This window comes from Hibiscus syriacus, unplaced genomic scaffold, assembly GCF_006381635.1.
Source record: "Hibiscus syriacus cultivar Baekdansim isolate YM2019G1 unplaced genomic scaffold, ASM638163v2 tig00110114_pilon, whole genome shotgun sequence".
Classification (NCBI taxonomy): Eukaryota; Viridiplantae; Streptophyta; class Magnoliopsida; order Malvales; family Malvaceae; genus Hibiscus; species Hibiscus syriacus.
The window spans coordinates 2,459,677-2,485,672 of NW_024062594.1; the positions used below are offsets into that span (position 1 = coordinate 2,459,677).

General features: G+C 36.1%; 1 protein-coding gene across 1 annotated transcript; it reads right to left on the reverse strand.

Moving 5' to 3' along the window:
• Positions 1-1,727: 1,727 nt before the first annotated feature.
• LOC120215141 lies at positions 1,728-24,976 on the reverse strand. The gene is made up of 17 exons (XM_039212898.1): positions 24,860-24,976; positions 24,559-24,685; positions 24,381-24,416; positions 12,283-12,349; positions 12,099-12,183; positions 11,688-11,792; positions 11,603-11,635; positions 11,160-11,408; positions 10,952-11,040; positions 10,595-10,607; positions 10,233-10,406; positions 10,098-10,151; positions 9,209-9,301; positions 9,062-9,127; positions 8,349-8,395; positions 7,295-8,002; positions 1,728-1,872 (listed from the first exon to the last, which is right to left on the reverse strand). The coding sequence occupies exons 1-17, from the start codon at positions 24,974-24,976 to the stop codon at positions 1,743-1,745; spliced, it is 2,193 nt and encodes a 730-aa protein (XP_039068829.1). The 3' UTR covers positions 1,728-1,742.
• Between the last annotated feature and the right edge of the window lie 1,020 nt (positions 24,977-25,996).

Here is a 25,996-nt window from a genome sequence, read left to right on the forward strand (position 1 = left end):
TTAATATATCTATAAAGGGACAAAATTTACATTTTAATATGAGAAAAAAATATTAAGATTTAACTCATTCTAATTTATGTAATTTTTTAATAGATATTATAATATCTATTTTAGACCCTTATTCTTGAATTTTTTGAATCCATCATTGAAAAATAGTAAGATTTACAATAATTATTGTGTTGGTAAAATTGAGATCATAAAATTAGTGTATACTTTAAATTTATATTGATTTATTTAATCTATAATCATTTGTGTTTTTATTCATAGTTATTTTTATTTAAGTTTTAAAAAAATTATTTATCAATTCATTAGTTTGTATATTATAATAATAAATGTTATTATTATTATATAATTTTATTAATTATTATTGCATCTATAATTCTATATTTATATATATTATATTAATTAATTATAATTGTAATGATATAAATGTATTAACTATAATTATAATTTTTATAAATATAATTATTTTTAAAAATAACATTTAAAACATTTTTTGTTTTTTTAAGGAAAAAAATATTGAAGGCGTGTGAGGTTGGTTGACGGCTTGACGCGGTGAGCGTGTGTGTGAGTCGGCAGGAGAAGAGCAATTGGAGCTTGGACTCCACGCGCTCGTAAAAGGTGTTGGACTGCCGGTTGAAGAAGGCCCACTTGGAGTAACCAGAGCCCAAAATCGCCTAATCCTTAATGTTCTTCTAAACTTTAACAGCACGAGATTTATTGTTATTCCTAATATTTCGGATTTGAGTGTAATGTATATAAATATATAACTATTTATTATAAAATAGTTGAGATTAATTAAATAAATATTATTTTATATTTACTTTAAATTTATCAACAAAAGAAAAAGAAAAAATAGATTATTTTGTAGGTCAACAGAGTAATTAGATCTTTTTACTATACGACAGAATTATTAATGATGATGAGATTGACAGCAATTAAGTTGGTAGACTATAGCTGTCCAAAGTATATGAAATTCCAAAAAAAAAATTAAGAACACAGATCTCAACATGGAGAGAATTAAACGAAGATACGATTTACAAAAAAAAAAATATAGAGGAAGTATAATAATTATAAAAATTATGATTTTACTGTGGATAATAAATTGCCGAAGATGATTCGATAGTCAATCGCTAACCTTTTTTTTGCACTTGCTTCTGTGTGGAAATGTCAAGAATTAAGGACGATGATGATGCAGGAAGTATAATGGAGCAGTTACAATTTGACTTTGCTAAGCATAAACCTGTTGGTCAACCTTCTTTACATAGTACAGCAGATATTCAACTCCAAATGGAACCAGACTCCTTCCTCTTGCTTTTGACGACTCAACAAAAGCAAATTAAAATAATTAAGATATTTTTAGTGATAATATATATTAAAATTAGGCTTAAAACACAAAGCATTCGAACTTGGAAACTTGAAGGGGTCAAGACTTGAGAGCTACGTTTTGCATACATGGGAGTTGAGAACTAAGCATTAATAAACCTATTCAACACTAATATACATACAGGTGAGGACTGCAGATTACACAGGCAGTGGAGAAAGAAGAAACTCTGGTTGTGACCTCTGTACCAATATCCCGCAAAGGGGGCATAGCGGTTTCGAGGCTACCTTTATAGAAGATGGAGACGGCATCGTAAAAAGTGACTCCGGTGCAAGATTGGAAATCCATCTCTGACAACACTTGCATTGCCATAATGGGGTAGTGATAAGGCAAACCTGCATAGAAACAGCACACCTTGCTAACTTATGCTTCTGACCATTGCTGTCATTGCTTTCCCAACCAAGGCAAATTCCGGGGAATCAAAAGGAACCGATGCCGAACAATGGCCACATTGCTCCTTTACTTCTTCAAGTTTTCCGCGTCGTGACCTGCTTTTCTAGAAGACTTGGGCACAATAGATAATAGAAAGATTGGCATCTTCAAATGGTAAGTAAAACAGAGGATTGCATTAATGCATGACTAAAACTATATTCTTTCTTCAACATATTTTATAAAGGTGTATCTTATGCATCCATCCCCTATATATGATCAAGAAAGTCTGCCTACCAAGATAAAATTACTTGTATATCAGCTAGGATGTGACTATCTTGTACGCGTACAAGTAGGGGTGTTCAAATTTTCGAACTAATTCGGTTAACCGACCGAACCGAATTAGTTCGGTTAATTCGGTCGGTCACCGAATTAATTCGGTCGGTTAACGGTTAAGAAAATTTTTAGAATTCGGTTAACGGTTAATTAGGTTCGAATTCGATTAATTAACCGAATTAACCGAATTAAATACATATATAATATATATATATATATATATATATATATATATATATATAACTCAGCCACAACCCATCAGACTCATACAGCAGCCCACTACCCATTTAAATTTTAAAACTAAATAAAATAAAATAACCTAAAAACTAAATGTAAACTTTTACCAATCTCATTCTCATCTCACGATTCTCAGTTCCTCACCCCCACCCGAGCTTTCGCCTTTCATCAAACCCTAATTCATTCTCTCTCTCTCTCTCTCTCAGTCTCTCTCTATCTCTCTCTCAGTCTCTCTAATTTCAATTCAGGTTAGCTTTCTAACTTAAAAATTATAGATTTTCTCTTTGATTAGTTTACCTCTCCCCTAAAAAATTTAATCATTTGTTTGATTTAGGGTTTATGATTTGATATCATTTCTGTGTTTGGGATTTTTCTCTTTTCTTTTATTTGTTTAATGTTTCGGTTCTGTTTGGTAGCCTTCTTGTTCTGGGTTTTTAAGGTATTCGGTATTTCATGATTGTGCTTTCCTTGTTCTATTAGTTTCAAGTATTTAGATTTTCCTGGGTTGCTGCTCTGTAAGGTTGTGTATGTATGTTTCAATAACATTATCTTTAATTGACATTCAGTGCTGGTTCAAACCCCGGATAACCCGTCCCCTAATTTTTTATTTTTTATTTTTTTAAAAAAAACCTTTTGTGTATTGTCGTGTTTAGCTCCTATTGGTTACAATTTACGAGTGTAGGCACAGATAAAAACTTGTTAAAGAAAAGTTCTACTTCTGCAATTTAAAGTTTCTTCATATATATTACATTTGCTTAACAACCACCTGAATAAAGTCTTCTGAAACTTTGCTTGAATCCCGACACGCATTTTGTTTTTTCCTAATAAAACAAAAGCATGATACAGTTTACCGTTGCTGGTAATTATATGAAATTAGTTGGATTATTGGGACCTTTTTCTACAACTTTTAGGCGACACCAGAATTTGAGAAGAAAAAACAGTAACGAATAGAAGTCACCGGTGGTAATGAATCTGGTCTACTGTAGGTGTTTAACATTATTTGAGAGTTGATGCAGTAGTGGGAAAATGACTTTCTAGACAGTTTTTATATGAATTACAGCCTCTTAATATCTATATAACGAAACGTGTTAGGAACTCTGAAGGAATGACTCTCTTGATGTCTGCTTGTTCCCGTTTCTAAGTGTCTTTAGTTTCGAGTTCATTCTTTACTAAACATATTTTTATATGTTCCATAATGCTTTTTGTTCAAAAGTTTCATTAGTTTTCTATCCATGTATTTCTATTTGTGTTACACATATTTTCTTCTTATATTGGAAATTGCACAAAATGTTGACATATCTAAACTTTTATTCTGCATATGCATTTCCTAGAGAAAATTGGTTTGAATGTTCAAAACAACGTATTATATGGAAATCATTATCATTAATGGTAATCGAGAGTAGGAAGACACGTAAACGCACATACACATGGAGCAATTAAGTGTTCAGAGAACAACGACAGATGCATTAAAAGCATGGGCTTAGATTTGCGATTGAGGGTTAAAACTTGAACAACAATCTTTTGCTGCAGACAACACATTCTGCAATCACTGTGCTCTCTCTGATTTTTATTCTTTTGTAATAAAAAATGGTATTTAGTTATGCTTTCTGATTTATTTTGAGTTATGTTATCTTAATGTGATTATTTATTACTTTTTTTTTACTTCTCATATTTTGCTGTAGATATCCAATATGGCAGCATCTGCTAAGGGAAGTGTTTCACCCCCTTTATCAAATTCTACAAATTCAACGACTGAAGCTTCAAGTCAAATCAACAACACAAGAGGGACTGCAAGTAAACGGAAAGCTATTCCTTTAAGGTCAGAAGTATGGACTCACTTTACTAAGTTTTTAAATAGTGAGGGTAAAGGCAAGGGTAGATGCAATCATTGTGAGAAAAAATTTTATTGTGATGGGAAAAAAATGGAACTGGGTCATTAATATATCACATGAAATAATGTAAGAAAAATCCTAACAACATTGACACTAATCAAAGCAATTTAGTGTTACCTAGTAAGGATATTCGAGGAGAAGTAGGACATCTCACAACTTGGAAATTTGATCAAGAAACAACTAGAAAGGATTTAGACCAAATGATTGTGACTGATGAATTGCCTTTCAAGTTTGTTGAGAGTGAAGGATTTAGAAAATTTATGTCTGTAGCATGCCCCAAGTTTTGTATTCCTTTAAGATTGACTATAACTAGAGATATTTATCAGTTGTACTTGGATGAAAGGACTAAGCTGAAACAATATTTAAGAAGTTCATGTTCTAGAGTTTGTTTAACTACTGATACGTGGACCTCTATGCAAAGAGTTAATTATATGTGTCTCACTGTGCACTTTATTGATAACGATTGGAAATTGAATAAGAAAATCATAAGTTTTTATCCAATTTCTAGTCATAAAGGAGATGCAATTGGGTTGATGATTGAAAAATGCTTATTAGATTGGGGAATTGATAAGTTGTTCACTGTCACCGTTGACAATGCAACTTCGAATGATGTTGCTATTGGTTATTTAAGAAAGAGATTTAGTCCTCAAGGGGGTTGCATTGCAAATGGTAAATATCTTCATATAAGATGTATTGCACATATTGTGAATTTGATTGTTGTTGAAGGTTTAAAGGAAATGAACAAATCTGTTGCACGTGTTAGGGGGGCTGTGAAATATGTGAGACAATCTCCAGCTAGATTGAAAAAGTTCATGGAGTGTGTTGAGATGGAAAAAATTGAGAGCAAAAAAAATGTTATGTCTTGATTTTTGTACTAGGTGGAACTCTACATATTTAATGTTAGACACTGCTGAAAAATTTGAGAGAGCTTTTGAGAGATTTGAGGAGCAAGATACAAATTTTAGGGCTGAACTTGAGTTAGGAGAGGGCTGGCCAACTGTAAATGATTGGACTTGTGTTAGAAACTTGAGGGATTTCTTGGAACATTTTTATGAAGTCACTTTGCGAGTTTCAGGTACTTCATATGTCACATCTAACAATTTTTTTAATGAACTTACTGAAATTTGCATACTTTTAAGGGATATTCAATTAAGTGTTGATGTTGAATTTAGTGTTATGGCCATGAGGATGAAAGATAAATTTGAGAAATATTGGGGTGATATTGAGAAGATGAATATGCTTGTTTTTGTTGGTTGTGTTTTAGATCCTAGGCAGAAATTAAGTTATCTTGAATTTGCACTTAGTGAGATGTATGATTCGGAAAAAAGTTTTGAAGTGATGCAAAAGCTGAAAGAGACTTTGAATGAATTGTATGATGAGTATAAGCCTCGAGTCTCTAGTGATGGAAACCATTTAAATGTGAGAATTTCTGAACCGCAACAAAAAAGTGAAAAGACGCATGAAAGATTTGTATAAAAGGCGTGTGATTGAAATTGGTGGTGAGGATCAAACATTTGAATTAGATAAATATCTAGGGGAGGCTGTTGAGAATTATGATGATGAATTTGATATCTTGTCATGGTGGAAAGTCAATAGCCCTAGATTTCCAGTTCTGTCAAATATGGCCAAAGATGTATTAGCTATACCGCTTTCTACCGTCGCTTCAGAGTCTCCATTTAGTACCGGTGGACGTGTGCTTGATCAATTTAGGAGTTCTTTAACTCCTAAAATGGTACAAGATTTTGTGTGTACTCAAGACTATATTAAAAAGTCATCAATCGAAGAGGAGATCAAGAAGTTTGAAGAACAAATTCAAGAGCTTGACAAGATTGATAATGGTATGTTGATTCTTTATTAATTAATTTTAATTTAATAAGTGAATTTACTTTAAGGAGAATTGACACAACATTAATTGATTTAATCATTTTAACTTTTAGATTTATCTTGGAATGCATTACAACATACCCTCAATTCATGAGCTCATAGGATTCTGCACTGCAACACTGTGAGTATGAGTTGAAGGGCATGCATTAATTGTAAATTGCATTATTGCAATATATTTTTTAATTTATATATATGGTTTTTTATACTGTATTTTTAGATTTAAAATAATATCTTTTTCTTGTAGAGATAATTCAAATGGAAACTTTTTGGGAGGATTCAATTGGTGCAAAAAGAGTATTTTGAATACTGTTTTTTTGTGGTAATTTCTTCCCTTACATTCATTTTAATTTCATTAGCCATATTAGTTATTAGTTAGCACATATCTAATTAAGTGATGAATGATGTTTACTAAATAAGATTGTATTACATTTTTTTATTGCAATCACCTCGTTCAACAGACAAACAATGCATGAAATAAGCTTTTGGGCCTGCTACCTTAATAATAGCTTCATCAACCTGAAATAAGATTGTATTGCATTAGATTGAGTTAGCTTAGCACTTATAATTTTAGCATTGGTTGATACTTAATAGATATATTTGATGTTTATACCTTGGATTGTTTTTATTGTTTTTGATAGTTCGAACTGAATTTTGCATCTCTTTATTTTTTATATTGTGCACTGTGCAAGTAATATGTTCTCTTAAGATATGAATTATTCTGCACTTGATAGAGAACATCTTGGTTGGTATGGCAGCATCAGCAAACAACTTAGTAGTTAGCACAACCTTCTTCATGCACCAACACTTAAAGTGTAAACTGTTTGTATATTGAATTATGCTTCCAATTCTGCACTTTGTTCTGATTTATTTGGTAGAAGTGCAATATTATTGGTTATTTTTTAACTAAATTGATAGATACAAATATCTTATTTTAATATAATGTTTGAATCAAATTAATTAGATATTGTAAATTGTTTTTTAATTAAAAAATATTAAATTCAAAAAATTTAAAATATTTCAATTAATTCGAAAATTAACCGAATTAACCGAAATTTGTTCGGTTCAGTTAATTTTTTCATAAAAAAGTTCGATTCGATTAATGGTTAAAGAAAAAAAAATTTGGTTAATTCGGTTCGGTCGGCCACCGTTTTAACCGAATGAACACCCCTACGTACAAGTACACAAATAGCACCTTTTATGGGTTTTAATCTTTGTTGCCACAGCTTTTTGTTGCTTGTGTATGTGACGATTATTATTTGCATCCCACTGCTCCATTTGTGCTATACCAAGAGGATACCAATGTCCAGGCTCAGAGGTGGATGAACTGGATGCAAGACGTTTATAGGCGGAAATACTTAAACCGGCAAGCCTCTCTCGTATTTCTGTTTCACTGCTTGAAAGTAATTCCATCCATAAATTAAGTAGCTTATCTCGAGTAAAACTAGCATCATCTACTCGCAAGTTCAATGAGTCGTTATTTGTTTCATCCGCTTTCAGCTCTGATAGTATTACCCGTCTGCAAATAATGTTAAGGAGGTGCAACTGGCGTGAAGCAGCTTTACGAAAACTTTTACAGATGTGTTGCAGAATCTTCCCAATAGAATTTTCCACATGCACATCCACAAATGAGATTGAAAGCCACTTAACCAAAACATGGTCAACAAAAGTGGGTGCAGACTGCTTGAAGGCCGATAATGCTGCTACAATATCCCAAATAACCAAAGGCTTATCACAATGTTCATATTGTTTTAAAGACCACAAAAAATTGGACTCCCAATAAACCAGTTCTTTTTCAGTAAAACAAGGGAAGGCTTCAATGTCAAACTCCAGGGAATTACTTGATAAATTATCCTTTTGTTGCCCACCGATCCAAAAGAATTCGACGACAGCCTTCTGAAGCCTGGGAAAGTTAAAAGAATATCAATACTTGATAAAAGTGCAAGGTAAATGAAACAAAAATAAGCAGTTGTTTTCCTTCTTTATCCCATCCCTTATTGAACTGTGATTTAAGTAGGGTACACTATTTCGTTAAGGTACTACAAAATTATTCCGGCCTTCACACGAAGTTCATTCAACGAGTATTAACGAACTTGATTTTTAACCTGAGTGTTACACTTGCTCGTTAAGAGTGAAGTTTCTCCATAGCCTGGTATGATACCAACACTCAACTATTCTCTAGTTCTCACAATACAAATACTATATTAGAGTGCAACTTAAATGAAAAGATTTCAGGAACAGTTCCTTACCTAGCCTCACACATTTGGTCCAACTGATTAACATCAAAACTGCGAACCTACAAAAAACAAACACAAACAAGTCTTTGTTCTATAAGATATAGATGTTTTATATTAAAAAATTGAATAAACAGCATCATCTCTTAATATACCAGCAATTACTTTAAGCAACATTACATACAAAGAGGCTACACCATATGTTCTCGTAGAAAGATGAGAACGCATTGTTTATAACTGAAATTGATCCAACCCCTCAAATACCAACGGCGTTGTTAACAAGCATGATATTACATAAAGTCAGCATGCATGTTTCCTTTTAATACTTTCTTCAGTGTCAATGTGTGTGTCTGGTACTGGCTTGTAAGAAGGGCATGATTGAAGAGAACTATTCTTATTTCTTTTTCATTGTAGTTATAAACAAATGATAATGATAATGGTGATGCTTTAGACTTCGTATTAGAAGTGATAATTTTCCAATGATAACCATTAAGGCCGTAAGCAGTAACCCTTCATTTATGAGGGAGAATATGAGTCCCCCAATGTTCCAAAAGAAAGCCAAATAAGAAAGAGGATAAACAATATAAAAAGAAAAACCTGAGAGGTAAAGAATGCTATAATCTTGTAACTTAAGAATGAGGATATGTTTCACCAAAGTTCGTTGCGGACATGAATATGAGAAATTTGAAAGATGAGTAGCAACATAAATGAGAGATTTAGGATCATACCATAGCAACTGCAAGATTACTTGGTGACACCACCAGTCCGAGGCATGAAATAAACACATCCGGTATCTGCAAAAATGTTAATCAAAATTGAAAAAAAAAATGAAAAGAAAAAAGATAAACAAGACCAGCAAATGTGGCATATCATACATCACTGAAACTCCTCATCCCAGGAGAACTTGAGGGAATGGGCACTTCACTCAGGGAACTCCCATGTAAATTCCAGCTACGAACAAAATTATCCTAATATCATTCATAAAGGTTAAAAAAGTAATGACTGTATGAAAATGTGAGAATTAACTTGCCCGGTAAAAAAATTAAACTCATAGCAATACATTTTATATTCTAAACGCCTGGATCTCAAGAATATAAAATTTATGCATATAATAAATTATAACTTACAGTACGAGAAGTTCAACGTGCAATTTCCACTGTTTGCCAATTATAGACTTGGAACTAATGAACAAGGACTAATATTGGTAAAATGTCCAAAGAGATTAATTAATTAGTTAATGAAACACACAACTGTGTGGCAGTGGAAGATGTACAGAAGAGAAGCTTGTAATGTATTGCTCTAAAGAGTGGTTGCAGAGATATTGGCAAGGCATTAACACATTCATGGCTGACAGAAAACTCCCAGTCGCAATTTATAATTCTTCCGTTTGAAAAAGACAATATATGGAAAGCCAAGAAGAGAAACAGCTAAGAATTGCCATATTAGTGATGGTGCCTAAGTGAATTGGTTAAACGTCTGAACCACTTAGTTAAAGTAGCAATGCTAATTCTAAGCAACTTGCAAATATGTCGTATCTGCTAGAGATATTACTCTTTAGACAAGCACATCTAGACAGCAGTTAAGGCAATAAAATTGATTGGCCATTTGAGATAAAAATATAGATGAATTGATTCAATTTTATAAATTCCAATAGTATCCACCTCTAAAATCTCTATACAGGAAAGTTAGAAACAATATATTTAACAACTTATTAACTGAATAATAGCAAATATGAAGCAGCAGAATTTTGAAGAAGTTTTATACCTTGCTGCAGCTGTACAAGGAACATCCAGCGAAAGCCCAAGCTAATACAGTAACCTGAAGACATATCATCACAGATAAATAAATCAATGGTGAGATGCAGAAAAAAGGATAATGAACAAAAACGCAGAAACTTACAACTTGGTCATGAGCATCATATTGTCCAGCTTTATTAAACTTTTTTACAGATGTATCTCCTATCCATACTTCAAAAGCTCCAGATGTTCTGCCCACCGCTAAGAGCATTTTATCAAGCGACTGAGTGGGCATAAGTGAAAGCACCGAGACTGGGACAGCATAAATATTTGTAATCTATTCAGAAGTTTATAAGTCAGAGTAGATTCTATAGACTAATATAAATAATTAAGAAAATACAACTAACAAAGTAGTAAGAGTTACCCTTCAACAAAGGATAAAAGAGAAGCATTATTACCTCCTTCAATGGATAAAATGGAGCATTATTAACTTCAGTGGACTTCATAAATTCCTGAGTGGCCTACCCATATCCTTACACTGTGCAAAAGAAGAACAAGCAAGTACATAAGAAGTGGTCAAACAACATTTCATAATCTTGTAAAGGATAAAGTGATTAAATTTACAAAGCTAAATCCGTAGAGAAGTCAGCACCATTCATTGTCAAAAAGTATTTTTTTAGCATCAGAATTCCTGTTACAATTGGTATATAGGAGCAATTTTATCTTGGTATAAAAGTTAAGCACCATGAGGAAAATTTTCATTAATTTTGCTTGCATCTCAGCTCCAAAAAGCTTGCTTGGATATGAGAATACCCATCAAAAGATGCAACTTTAATGCTAATGTCATTATAAGCTGAAACAATGTGAGCATACCTAACTCACCTCCCGTTAGAACTCCCAGTAGCTAATAAAACTTGAGGACTAGAAGATTCAGAAGCAAGCAAGGCCCACTTATCGTGGTGACCCAGGAACTGTGTGCCATAAGGATCCCAATGAGCTCCACCGTAGTAGGGGCCACACTTCGCTCAATAGAGTAGTATTGAGGTGCATTAATTCTCCATAATGAAATTTTACCAGACTTTGAACCTACCGCTAGAAGAGAGAAGCAGTTGGATGAATTATTTTCAGGAGCCCAACAAATTTCAAATGATAATTTAAGCAGAGGAGACCAGGCAACAACAAGTGATGATAGCATTGCACTACGCGAAGCATATTGATCTGCAGTTATCAAAGGTAGGCTACAAACTTCAGGCCTTTTATTGTCAGTTCTCCCTCTAGTTTGGATAGCAGGAACTGTCTGATGTGAACTTTTTCGCCCTTCAGATTCCATGCACCTACTCTGAAATAAAGCCACAAAAAGCACAGATAGGGTTTCATTGGCATTTGAAACCAAACCAGAGGCAAGCTAGTCTTCAAAATTCAGAGTGAGAATCATGACATTGGTATTTACTTGATAAAAGGAATGCTAATTGGACAACAAAGAGATGGAGAGCAGAAGAAAGTAAGAAACTATTTTTTTAACAAAAAACGTACCTTGGGAGGACCCTCTCCCTCTCCAATGCTAGGCTGCGTATATAAGATTTTTCATGTATTGTTTAGCATGAGATAGAAACCATTAATAAAAGAAAGGACTTACATTATAAATTTCTGAGGGAGGAATATCTGGATCCTCAAAACTAGTACTTGCAAGATAATCATAAAGCCTATCAGTTATATCCAAAACCTACAGAAAATTTGAACAAGAGCATGTCATTAACAATAGTTGCATTTAAACAGAAAATATTATGGTCTAACATGTTCCCCCTTTATCATAAATACAGAATTAATCTCCACGACGTCAATTAATATAGAGTTTGGCTACACAAAACATACTTCATCGTTCTTTCTAATTTTGTTATGGTATTGACTATGTTTCAAACAAACTACCCAAACATTTGAGTACCTACTTCACTTCAGTGGCTTCAAACATTTCATGGGAACTACAACTTGCTATAGAGACTAAAAAGTTTGTCCCAACTCGAGTACATACCTCTATCCAATCAGCACCGAAATCACAAAAGGGAGGACGATAGAGCTTTACACGCCCTTCTGTGGTGCAAACAGCCAGCAAGCACCTACATACAGTTCCATTTCATTGAAGCAATTGTTCAAAAGTACATATATACAGTGCAGAAAACTAGGGAATCATGCAATGATATCTTTCAGATTCTTACCCAGAGTTGGGAGCCATTCCAAGATGAGACCATGAAATTGATCGAACATAAGGACGAGGATCCCGACCAGGGATTTAAATAGCGTTTGCGGTCACATTTTCGGTCGCGTCGCGCTTATCGCGATTTGCGAACTTAATGGATGTCATCACGGTCACTGTGGGTGTCGAGGTCGTGAAGTTTTTAAATTTTGCACAACTTATCTTAAAACATAATTTTAATGATTTTTAGAATGTTTTCTAAGCGAAAATGACATATATATAATATAGTTTAACTAAATAGAAGATTTTAAAAATCTGATGATAGGATAAGATAATTAATTAACGATGAGATTTTGAATACATTGTTATTTAAAAGAAATAATACTATCAACATAGGAAAAACTCTAAAAATTAAAATGAATAAAAATAAATTTTGCTATAACTATGAGATAAGAATTTCTTTACTATGTTGAATGAAATTTGAATAAATTTAAATAACACAAAATAATTAAATTAAATATAATTAAAATTTAAATGTCAAAAATTTATATTAGAGAAAATAACCTCAGTGACCGAAAATATCTTATAATATACGATTTTAACCAACTTTTTTTGGATTTGCCAAAATGACCAACAAAATTGCAACGCGAACTCCAACTTCGCAACTCAGTTTCCAAATTCGCGTTGCGATAGTCCAAATTCGCATTGCGATATCGCAACGCGATCTTAAATTCGCAACTCAGTTTCCAAATTCGCGTTGCGATAGTCGAAATTCGCGTTGCGATAGTCCAAAATCGCGTTGCGATAGTCCAAAATCGCATTGCGATTTTCCATTTCGCGTTGTGATAGTCCAAAATTGCATTGCGATTTTCCATTGCATTTGTTTCTTAAGAATTTTCTCTAAAAAATGGTATCCGCACGGACGTGTCGAAGACACGTATTACCACGATCCGAGACGAGACGGCGGCGGCGGCGCGCGAGAGTCCCCCTTGTTCTCTTTCACTCAACAAGGAAGTGGGAAATCCAAGCCTTAAATACTCATTCCCAATAGTGTTTCCAATACTATGTGGGATTGAGCATTGTAAGTTGTATGCATTGACTATAGATTTTGGAGACTTTGTAGATTATAATGGAAATTTTATGCCTCTTTTTGCTACAAATTGTGTAATCTGCTCCAATGTTACGACTATAAATTTATCATAAATTTTGCTACAGTGCATGATTAAGTTTTTGAAATTTCAACTTAAAATGGTGCTTCTATTCAAAATCTAGTAATCATCAATTCCAGTAATTTTCCTCCATTTCTCTTGGTTCCATCTTTCCTATGGCCCCTGAATCTCGTTAACGTTACATTATCATCATATTCACTCATGCTTGAACGCAAACTATGGAACTCTTCAAGATATTAGAAGACATGAGAGTATTCTAGATCGTGTAGCACAAAAAGGGCCTAGAATACATATTAGAGAAGCAATCTACTTCATCCAAAAACCTATTTTTAATTTCAAGTGTTTGCAGGCGTGAGGATATCCATGGAACATGAAGATTGAGGAATATTTCAATATGCAATAAAAAGCGCTGTGATTTATTAATCATCAACCTTCCATTGTCGATGTTCATTCATTCAAGATAAAAGTCTTGCTCTTGCATTTATAGTCAATGCATGCAACTTACAATGCTCAATCCCACATTGTATTGGAAACACTATTGGGAATGGGTATTTAAGGCTTGAATTTCCCAATTCCTTGTTGAGTGAAAGAGAACAAGGGGACTCTCGCGCGCCGCCGCCGCCGCCGTCTCGTCTCGTCTCGGGTCGTGGTCGTGGTCGTGGTCGTGGTCGTGGTCGTGGTCATGGTCGTAGTCGTAGTCGTGGTAATACGTGTAACCCCCTAGACCCGGTCTGTGAGTTAGACCCAAACCTAAGTGGTCACATATCCCATTCAGAGGTTTTTTTTTTAATATCTTACAATACATTATATTAATAATACAGATATGTTCAAAATTATAGCAAATACATGTCACCAAACATAACTGAAAAACATATAGAAATATATGTTCGTACAAAATAAGTAGTTGATTTCCCCTGATGCCAAATCTGCTAGCTTACTGTCTGCTACTATCTGAAAAAGGGTAAAAACTACAGAATGAGCTAAAAAGCTCAGTGTGCTCCATACAGTATATAAGAAAAATATACAGATAAAATCTTTCAATGAAATCAGTTTATGCAACATGTTTTTATTTTTTTTTAAAACATGAACACTACCCCCATCCGTTCACATCATAGTTGTATAGGTTCCCCAGAACCATACACCCAACCGCACATGCCATTTAGACCCTGAGCATAAAGCCGAGAAGTCTGCAGATAATCTTCCTTCAACAATACCCCCCAAATGACAATGAATGTATTCAATTGAAAACAATGATTAATCACTTAAAACATAACAAATATTTCATACTTAGAAACCATATGCAGAAATACGGAAATCAGAATTCAAATCAATAATTCAGATATCAGATAAGCAGATCTCAGAAATCGGTATGAAATACCCTAATTCAGAAATTATATCAGAATATACAACAAATCAAATATCAAATACTCGGTATTCAGATAAATTATTTAAATCAGTAATATAATACTGTTAGGAAACACACCTGCAACAGTCTGGGAAATCAGATAGGGAAGCCTATTACTGGGTCTGTCGATCACGTTCTGCTGCAGCGCTAGATCCTACGAATTGGAAAAATCCATATTGGAATCCTAATATAAATAATCTAAATATTATTTAAATAATATACGGAAACCTACGGGTAATTCTCGTAGTACGCGGTTCAGGCTGATCTAACGAACGGATAACACCGGACCTAATTGATCCTTGCTCAGGTGAAACACGAGTACCTTCATAAAATATTTTTATTGAATAAATCCTTGACCAAATCTCATTTAAATAATCAAAATATTAAAATATTAAGCCTTTTGGGTTTACAAGCTCGATTCGGGAATTTCGGGTCAGAATTTGGCAAAACGGGTCGGGTCGTGACCGGTCAAACCGGTCAAAACCGGTTTCCAGCGTTCACTCGCTTGCGGCGGCGCGTGCGACGTCCTCCGGGGCTCTAAAAATCACGGAAAAATTTCTAAAAATTATTTTGAGCGATTTCGAGATACTTACAAAGATCGGTTCAAATTTTTGAACGGCGGAGAGCTCGATTTCGACTCGGCCGAATCTTTGACTGATCCACCTCCCCACGCGCCGCCGTCAACGGAGATCGAGGATGACACCGGCGGACTCAGAACGGCACAAGGAACACGATGGTGCGGGAGGTGTCGTAAACGGAGTAGCGATCGACGATGAATTTAGGATTTTCTAAGCGATTGAGCTAAAAAAAACGTCGATGCTTTGACTTGAAATTCACGGTGTTTGGCAGCGTTTCGCTTCAATTAAATTGAGGGGATTGTTCCTGAATCGATAACGAACACGATGGTACTTTCAAAACGATGATCGGAATTCGGACGGTGTCAGAATCGTCGTCGGAAGTTGAGGTAAGGAAATGGAAATTTGGGAGTAATTGGGTTCTGATTTTTAGAACCCAATTCACGCATATATCATATATATAAACCAAATACCTAACTTTTTTTGGGTAAATTCAGGGCTTGGTCCCTAAATTTTCTTTAACTCTAAAACAAGCTACAAGTTTTAAAATCTTTCAATTTAGTCCCTAAAAATTACCAATTTTCACAATTAAATCTTCAATTCCATTTAACTATTATTTTGATATTATCGGGTTGTTACAGTTCTCCCCCTCTACAAGAAATTTCGTCCTCGAAATTTACCTTATGAAAACAGATGAGGAAATTGAACCTCCATTGACTCCAATGTCTCCCAAGTAGCTTCTGAGGGGCTACGGTTAGTCCACTGAACTTTGACCATTGGAATACGCCTATTCCGAAGAACTCGCTCATCCCTCTCTAAAACCTGAACAGTCTTCTCCTCATATGACAAATCAGGTCTCAGCTCTACCTCATCAAACTGAATGATGTGATCTGGATCTGGACGGTATCGCCTCAACATAGACATATGAAAAACATCATGAATACGACTGAGCTGGGGAGGCAACTCAAGTTGATAAGCAACAGGTCCGACTTTCTTCAGAATACGATACGACCCAATAAATCGCGGACTCAGTTTACCCTTACGTCCAAATCTCAATACCTTCTTCCATGGAGATACCTTGAGAAAAACCTGATCTCCAACCTCAAACTCGATATCTTTACGTCGCTTATCTGCGTATGACTTCTGCCTATCAAATGCCTCTCTTAAGCGATCACGGATCAGTCTGACAGTATCTTCAGTCTCTCGAACTAAGTCTGGACCCAAAGTTTTTCTATCATGTAACTCTGTCCAACATATAGGAGTACGACATCTACGTCCATACAAAGCCTCATACGGTGCCATGCGAATACTCGCCTGATAACTATTATTGTAAGCAAACTCAGCTAATGGCAAGAAATCTTCCCAACTATCACGAAAATCAATCACACAACCCTGTAACATATCCTCCAACACTTGAATCACTCGCTCAGACTGTCCATCAGTTTGGGGATAAAAAGTTGTACTGAAATTCAAACGAGTACCCAGAGCCTCGTGCAAAGCTTTCCAGAACCTGGAAGTGAATCTCGGATCTCGATCAGATATGATAGACAACGGAACACCATGAAGTCAAACGATCTCAGAAATGTACAACTTAGCCAGTTTATCCAGAGAATAATTAACCTGAATAGGGATAAAGTGCGCTGACTTGGTGAGTCGATCAACAATCACCCAGATAGAATCCTTTTTGGAAGGAGTTAGAGGAAGACCAGTAACGAAGTCCATCGTAATACGCTCCCATTTCCACTCAGGAATCTTAATTGACTGTAACAATCCAGACGGATGTTGGTGCTCTGCCTTAATCTGCTGACAAGTCAAACACCTCGCCACAAAATCTGAAATATTTTTCTTCATACCAGTCCAAAAGTAGCGATCTTTGAGATTATTGTACATTTTGTCCCCGCCAGGATGCATAGCATAAGGACTACTATGAGCTTCCTGAAGAATAACCTGTCTCAACTCATCATCTTTAGGGACGCAGTAACGACCGTGAAAACACAAAATACCATCCTGATCCACAGTATACTCCGAACTCGATCCTTGCTTAACTTGTTCAATAATGGGAAGCAACGAGATATCAAGGAGTTGTTTGGCCTTAATCTCCTCGGCCAAAGTAGGTTTAACCTGTAACTCTGCTAACAAACTATTATCATCAAATAAGGCTCTGAGATCTGATATCGCCTTACGGCTCAAGGCGTCTTCCACTACATTAGCCTTCCCTGGATGATATTCTATCTCAAAATCATAGTCCTTTAAAAGCTCCAACCAGCGACGCTGTCTCAAATTTAATTCTTTCTGAGTAAGCAGATACTTCAGACTCTTATGATCAGTATAGATATAACACTTCTCTCCGTAGAGGTAGTGTCTCTAGATCTTTAAAGCGAAAACCACAGCAGCTAATTCTAGATCGTGAGTAGGATAGTTACGCTCATGCGGCCTTAATTGACGTGACGCATAAGCGACAACCTTCCTATCTTGCATCAAAACACATCCTAATCTAGAATGAGAAGCATCACTATAGACAGAAAAATCCTTCCCATATTCAGGCTGAATCAACACTGGGGCTTGAGTTAGAACAGTCTTTAATTTCTCAAAGCTAGCTTGTTGGTCCTCAGACCAGACAAATGGAACATCTTTCCTTAATAGTCTCGTCAGATGAGCTGCAATAAGGGAGAACCCCTCAACGAAACGACGGTAGTAACCAGCTAAGCCCAAGAAACTACGGATCTCAGAGACGTTTCTGGGTTGCTTCCAGTTCATAATAGCCTCCACTTTGCTCGGATCCACCTGAATACCATCAGCAGAGACGATATGTCCAAGAAAAGTCACTTCGCTGAGCCAGAATTCACACTTGCTCAACTTAGCGTATAGCTTATTCTCCCTTAGAGTCTGAAGAACAATCCTTAAATGCTCCTCATGTTCTGCTTCACTTCTAGAATACACCAGTATGTCATCAATGAATACAACTACAAACTGGTCCAAATAAGGTCGAAATACCCTATGCATCAGATCCATAAAAGTAGCAGGGGCATTAGTTAACCCGAATGACATCACTAAAAACTCATAGTGCCCATATCGAGTACGGAAAGCAGTCTTCGGAATATCTGAATCTTTCACTTTAAGTTGATAATAACCAGATCTCAAGTCTATCTTTGAAAAGATGGAAGCCCCTCGAAATTGGTCAAATAGATCATCGATCTTGGGCAGAGGATATTTATTTTTAACAATGAGCTTGTTCAGTTTTCTATAATCAATACAGAGTCTCAATGTCCCATCTTTCTTCTTGACAAAGAGAACTGGAGCTCCCCACGATGATACACTAGGTCGAATAAATCCCCTGTCCAACAACTCCTGAAGTTGAACTTTCAGTTCCTTAAGCTCCTTTGGGGCCATACGATAAGGAGCCATTGAAACCGGGGTGGAACCAGAATAGACTTCAATCACAAACTCGACTTCTCTATCTAGAGGTAATCCAGGCAACTCCTCGGGAAAAACATCGGGAAAATCTTTGATAATTCGGATGCCTTCAATATCAGATTGCGATCTCCTGGTGTCCAAAATATAAGCAAAAAACGCCTCGGAACCCTTCCTGATCATCTTCTCCGCTACCAAGGCAGACACAACATTCGTCAGAAATCCACGTCGTTCCCCGATCATTACAATCTTTCGATTATCTGGGGTCTTCAGAACAACTCTCTTAGTCTCAAAATCAATATTTACTCGATGTTTGTCCAACCAATCTACGCCGAGAATCAAATCGAACTCTTCAAAGGGTAACTCCATCAGGTCAGCCAGAAAAATCTCCCCATTGATCTCTATAGGGCACTCTCTAAAAATACGATCCAACACGATGGATTTGCCTAAGGGGCTTTGAACTATCACTGAACGCTCAGTATTCTTAACATGAATATTTATACCCTCAGAAACGGAATGTGATACATAGGAATTTGTAGAGCCACTATCAAATAATGCAAAGTATGGAACTGAATAAATAGTAATAGTACCTGCAGTCACATTAGGCCCATCACGATCTTGTCGAAGTCTAGCAGTGTAAACCAATGCAGGTTGTCTGGCCTCAGATCTGACTTGACCCCTACTCTGAGATGCTCGGCCCCTATTAACTGATCCAGGTGCTCTCTCCTGAGTACGACCACCCGCAACAGTCTGAACAGTACTCTGAGTACGAGCGGGAGTACGAGTTGGTGTCTGAACTGTAGAAACTGACACTGTGCAATCCCTTATAATATGGTCACTAGAACCACATCTAAAACATGTGCCAAATTTTCTTCTGCATTCCCCAAGATGATGTTTCCCACAGTAATCACATGTCTACAAAGGTTGCAACCCAGAAGATCCACCATGTCTATTAGACTGAAAAGTTGAAGCACCAGATGCAACAGGTCTTACACTCGCACCGCCACTCTGAAAGGAATCACCCCTGCCTCTCTTGCTAGGATGTGCAGAAGAATTAACATAACCAGAAGGCCTCCTGAATCGATTCTGGGCTCGATCAGTATCTCTCTTGTGCTCCATACCCAATAGTTCTATTTCTTCCGTAGTCTTGGCTATCTCAACCAAAGCGTCAAAATTCCTCTCCCGATGGGTAGCGACTCGACTCCTGATCTCATACATGAGTCTATTCTCGAACCTCAAGCATCGATCTGTCTCAGTGTTAACAAGTCCAGGGGCATAGCGACTTAATCGGATGAACTCAACCTCGTAGTCCATGACAGACATATTACCCTGCTCCAGATTCTGAAACTCCTGGCGTCGTTCCTGCAGATATCTCTCTCCGATGTAGCGACTCCGGAAACGTTCTTTGAAAAGATCCCAGGTTAACTGGTTCCTTGGAATACTACCAGAAATGGATTGCCACCATCTGAAGCTTTCTTTCTTCAACATAGTTAGGGCCCCCTTCAACTTCTGCTCAGGTCTGAGGTTCATCTCATCCATAATCCTCTCTGTGTCCTCCAGCCAATACTCAGCGTCTGTCGGAGGTCCACCAGTAATACCCTCGAATGGAATTACATCAGCAGCGACCAAAGAGTTTGAAATCTCCACTGCAGTCATGTTACTAGGGGCTCTAGCAGCTCTCTGAAACATGCAGAAGATAGCTCTATTAATGGCGTCTTCATTCATCTCAGAATCCTCATCTTCAGTGACGGGAGGGTCTCCTAAAGGAGTAAACTGATCATCATGAGAAAGAGTCGGATCTACTTGCGGAACAGGAGGATCACGTGGTGACATCGGATCGTCTATCGTAACAGAAGGTCGAGTGACTCGCCCTCTACCACGTCCACGTCCTGTCCTACGACCTCTAGCAGCATTCATCGTTGGATCTATAAGGCTCTACAGAAAGAATTTGAAACATGTGTCAGATTAGCATCACGGATCTCGAGAAAACTTTAAATCATAACATAAGCTGACATTTTTTTTTCTTAAAAATCCAAAATTTAGGACCCATATACAGTCCGAGTGTTTAAAACCGAAAGCTCTAATACCACCAAATGTAACCCCCTAGACCCGGTCTGTGAGTTAGACTCAAACCTAAGTGGTCACATATCCCATTCAGAGGTTTTTTTTTTAATATCTTACAATACATTATATTAATAATACAGATATGTCCAAAATTATAGCAAATACATGTCACCAAACATAACTGAAAAACATATAGAAATATATGTTCGTACAAAATAAGTAGTTGATTTCCCCTGATGCCAAATCTGCTAGCTTACTGTCTGCTACTATCTGAAAAAGGGTAAAAACTACAGAATGAGCTAAAAAGCTCAGTGTGCTCCATACAGTATATAAGAAAAATATACAGATAAAATCTTTCAATGAAATCAGTTTATGCAACATGTTTTTATTTTTTTTTTAAACATGAACACTACCCCATCCGTTCACATCATAGTTGTGTAGGTTCCCCAGAACCATACACCCAACCGCACATGCCATTTAGACCCTGAGCACAAAGCCGAGAAGTCTGTAGATAATCTTCCTTCAACAATACCCCCCAAATGACAATGAATGTATTCAATTGAAAACAATGATTAATCACTTAAAACATAACAAATATTTCATACTTAGAAACCATATGCAGAAATACGGAAATCAGAATTCAAATCAATAATTCAGATATCAGATAAGCAGATCTCAGAAATCGGTATGAAATACCCTAATTCAGAAATTATATCAGAATATACAACAAATCAAATATCAAATACTCGGTATTCAGATAAATTATTTAAATCAGTAATATAATACTATTAGGAAACACACCTGCAACAGTCTGGGAAATCAGATAGGGAAGCCTATTACTGGGTCTGTCGATCACGTTCTGCTGCAGCGCTAGATCCTACGAATTGGAAAAATCTATATTGGAATCCTAATATAAATAATCTAAATATTATTTAAATAATATACGGAAACCTACGGGTAATTCTCGTAGTACGCGGTTCAGGCTGATCTAACGAACGGATAACACCGGACCTAATTGATCCTTGCTCAGGTGAAACACGAGTACCTTCATAAAATATTTTTATTGAATAAATCCTTGACCAAATCTCATTTAAATAATCAAAATATTAAAATATTAAGCATTTTGGGTTTACAAGCTCGATTCGGGAATTTCGGGTCAGAATTTGGCAAAACGGACTTCGGAATCAAATTCAGGACGTCGAAAAACATAAAGTATGACCTTCCGAAATTTCGAATTCTTGGTCAAAAATAAAGTCAACGGGTTTGACTGACGATTTGGAGACTTTCGGGTTTGAATTTAGTGAAACGGACCCCAAAAACAGATTCGGGACGTCGAAAACTATCAGGATAGGTATTTTTGGTCGAAACAAAGGTCGTTTAATAGCCGGTCAAAGCCGGTCAAAGTTTTGGTCAAAGGAGGTCAACAAACTATCAAACATTTTACACAAATAGCACCCTTTTTAAAATAATTACCATTATAGCGCCTTTTTCGAATTAATTCCCAAAATAGCACCAAAACTGAATTGATTCCCAGAATAGCACCGGTCAACGGGTCGGGTCGGGTCGGGTCAACGGTCAAGTCGGGTCAACGGTCGGGTCGTGACCGGTCAAACCGGTTCAAAACCGGTTAAACCGGTCAAAACCGATTTCCAGCGTTTACTCGCCTGCGGCGGCACGTGTGGCGCGTGCGACGTCTTCCGGGGCTCTAAAAATCACGGAAAAATTTCTAAAAATTATTTTGAGCGATTTCGAGATACTTACAAAGATCGGTTCAAATTTTTGAACGGCAGAGAGCTCGATTTCGACTCGGCCGAATCTTTGACTGATCCACCTTCCCACGCGCCGCCGTCAACGGAGATCGAGGGTGACACCGGCGGACTCGGAACGGCACAAGGAACACGATGGTGCGGGAGGTGTCGTAAACGGAATAGCGATCGACGATGAATTTAGGATTTTCTAGGCGATTGAGCTAAAAAAAACGTCGATGCTTTGACTTGAAATTTACGGTGTTTGGCAGCGTTTCGCTTCAATTAAATTGAGGGGATTGTTCTTGACTCGATAACGAACACGATGGTACTTTCAAAACGATGATCGGAATTCGGACGGTGTCGGAATCGTCGTCGGAAGTTGAGGTAAGGAAATGGAAATTTAGGAGGAATTGGGTTCTGATTTTCAGAACCCAATTCACGCATATATCATATATATAAACCAAATACCTAACTTTTTTGGGTAAATTCAGGGCTTGATCCCTAAATTTTCTTTAACTCTAAAACAAGCTACAAGTTTTAAAATCTTTCAATTTAGTCCCTAAAAATTACCAATTTTCACAATTAAATCTTCAATTCCATTTAACTATTATTTTGATATTATCGGGTTGTTACAATACGTGTCTTCGACACGTCCGCGCGGATACTATCTTTTTAGAGAAAATTCTTAAGAAACAAATGCAATACCACCAGTCGCGTTGCGATTTTGCACTATTGCAACGCGAAATGGAAAATCGCAATGCGATTTTGGACTATCGTAACGCGAAATGGAAAATCGCAATGCGATTTTGGACTATCGCAACACGAAATGGAAAATCGCAATGCGATTTTGGACTATCGCAACGTGAAATGGAAAATCGCAATGCGATTTTGGACTATCGCAACGCGAATTTGGAAACTGAGTTGCGAATTTAAGATCGCGGTGCGATATCGCAATGCGAATTTAGACTATCGCAACGCGAAATGAAAAATCGCAACTCGAATTTGGAAACTGAGTTGTGAAGTTGGAGTTTTAAGATCACGTTGCGATTTTGTTGGTCATTTAGGCAAATCCAAAAAAAGTTGGTTAAATCGTATATTATAAGACATTTTCAGTCACTGAGGTTATTTTCTCTTTATATTAATGAAATTAGGACTAAATTAAATAAAAATAAAAGTTTACATTTTAAACTAAATATTAAATTCTAAATTCTAAAAGGTGAGAGGGATGTTAAATTAATATATACTTTGAAATTATATTTTAAAATTATTTAAAAAAAAATCATCTCTCCACTCTTCAGTCTCTCAACTCCCCTTCCCCACCCAAACCCTCTCCTACTCCCACGCATATTAATAACCCTACCCCTCCCACGGCAAACTCTCTCCGGTCTCTCAACTCTCCCTCCCACGACAAAGCTCTCTCCAGTCTCACGGTAAAGCTCTCTCCAATCTCAAGGTAAAACTCTCTGCAAAGCTCTCTCTAGTCTCTCAACTCCCCCTCTCCCCAAACTTTCACCTTTTAAAAATAAAAAACTTTTGATTCAACTTTTTTTCTTCATATTAACGGTAATAACGTCCCGTTATCGGTACTATTCACCGTTACCCGTTAGATTGCGGACGCATCGATCGATTTTGACGTGAATTCGTTACCCACCGTTATTTTTTCGAATTTCGGTTTCGAGCGATGACACTACCGTGAAATAACGGACGCTATTATATTATCGTTCCGTTATTTTAAACCCTGATCCGACTTAAAGTAGTCGGTAACAAACAGCCAGATGCTAGATCTGATGAGACACCAATTTAAATTATATGTAAAGTAAATAGTCAAATGCAACAATGATTAAATTACCCCAACCATTTGAGGCTTATAAAAAAACAATTAATTTGAGGCATTTGAAGCACACTGGTCAGAATTCTAGAACGCACCTTCTCTTTTTACCACTCCAATGGGGTAAGGTTCAGTCTTGGGAATACTGATCAGGCCTCGATCAATTTTAGTTCTAAGCAACAAAACACTGTTCTTGAAGCACTCATCTCTTTTTTTTTTCTTTTCCTTCTTTAATGAAAGTTATCTACCAGGGTTGTAAAAAGCGATAAACGCAAGGCGACCGCAATTTAAATCCCCAACCAAACATAAAAACACAGCACCCACACACACAAACTTTCTGAAAGCAGTGTCATTGTAGCAATTTATATAGCGAGCAAAACTTAAACATCAAACACTTACCAGAATAGTGACGAGGTAACCGGATGCAACGGCAATCAGGTTCTCGTCGGACCAGGCGATGGAGTTAGGGTACGATGGTGAATCCACCAGTGTTGTCGCCTGGAAACGCGAAGCCATTGATGTGCTCTGTTAACGGAACAAAAGAGACATTTTTATTTTATTTCGTAGGAAAAAAGTTGAAGACTTGAAACAAGAAACAAGTTTTGTTTTTGATTAGCCGAGGAGAAAACGAAAATTGTTGTTTTGGAGGGAACCGACTTAGAAAGTTTGGGTTTTTATAAAAAGTGGGTGTGAAAACCCTAGTTCGAGTCCTGTTGTCGGCGTTAGAAGAGATAAAAAGAAACTGAGTTTTTTGAAATGAGCAAATAATAAGAATTAGAATACGTTAAATACCAAAAAAAAAAAAACATAGTTAAGCATTAACTATTTTTCTTACTATGTTCAGATTTATTGTATTCAATATTAAAAATATATCTAATACCTTCATATTTAATAAATGATTAAGATATTTTGAGTGATAATATACATTAAAATTAGGGTTAAGACAAATCACCTGAACTTGGAAGTTTTGGTCAAGTTGTCCCTATATTTTTTTCCTATCAAATTAGCGTCTAATTTAGTAAGTTAAAACAAATTGATCTCTGAACTCAACAATTTTGATTAAATTATCTTATGAACTTTGAAAACGTAACATAAAATGGTTGTTAAGATTAGCATGTTGAATTTTAAAAATGAGATTTAAAACCTTCATCTTTGATGATTTAACCACCTTCATGGTGCACATCAATAAAATATTAGAAAATAATATTATTAATCTTAAGTATCATTTTCTGTCATATTTACAAAGTTGAGAGGAAATTTGACTAAATCTGCTATGATGAGAAAAAAGTTTAAGAATAACTAAAATTTATAAGTGATTTGGATGTTATGTCTACTTTTGAAATAGATTATTACTCAAATTATCTTAATAATTTATTAAATATCTTTGATGACAATGCATATACACCCTATAGATGTAACTGCTCAATCTCAGTATCATTAGGAATACCAACATTCCCTTAAACCACTGAATCCACTTGATAGATTCTCGAATTTGGCATTTAAGTGTCAATGATATAGGTTAAATATGCCTTACAT

Excerpts from the sequence above, each read along its gene's own strand:
- LOC120215141 (XM_039212898.1), bottom strand. The coding sequence starts at position 24,976 with ATGGCTTCGCGTTTCCAGGCGACAACACTGGTGGATTCACCATCGTAC. Across the intron at positions 24,686-24,859 it reads GTTACCTCGTCACTATTCTG|GAAAAGAAAAAAAAAAGAGA; the intron begins GTAAGTGTTTGA and ends TCATTAAAGAAG. Across the intron at positions 11,636-11,687 it reads ATGTAAGTCCTTTCTTTTAT|CCTAGCATTGGAGAGGGAGA; the intron begins TAATGGTTTCTA and ends TTATATACGCAG.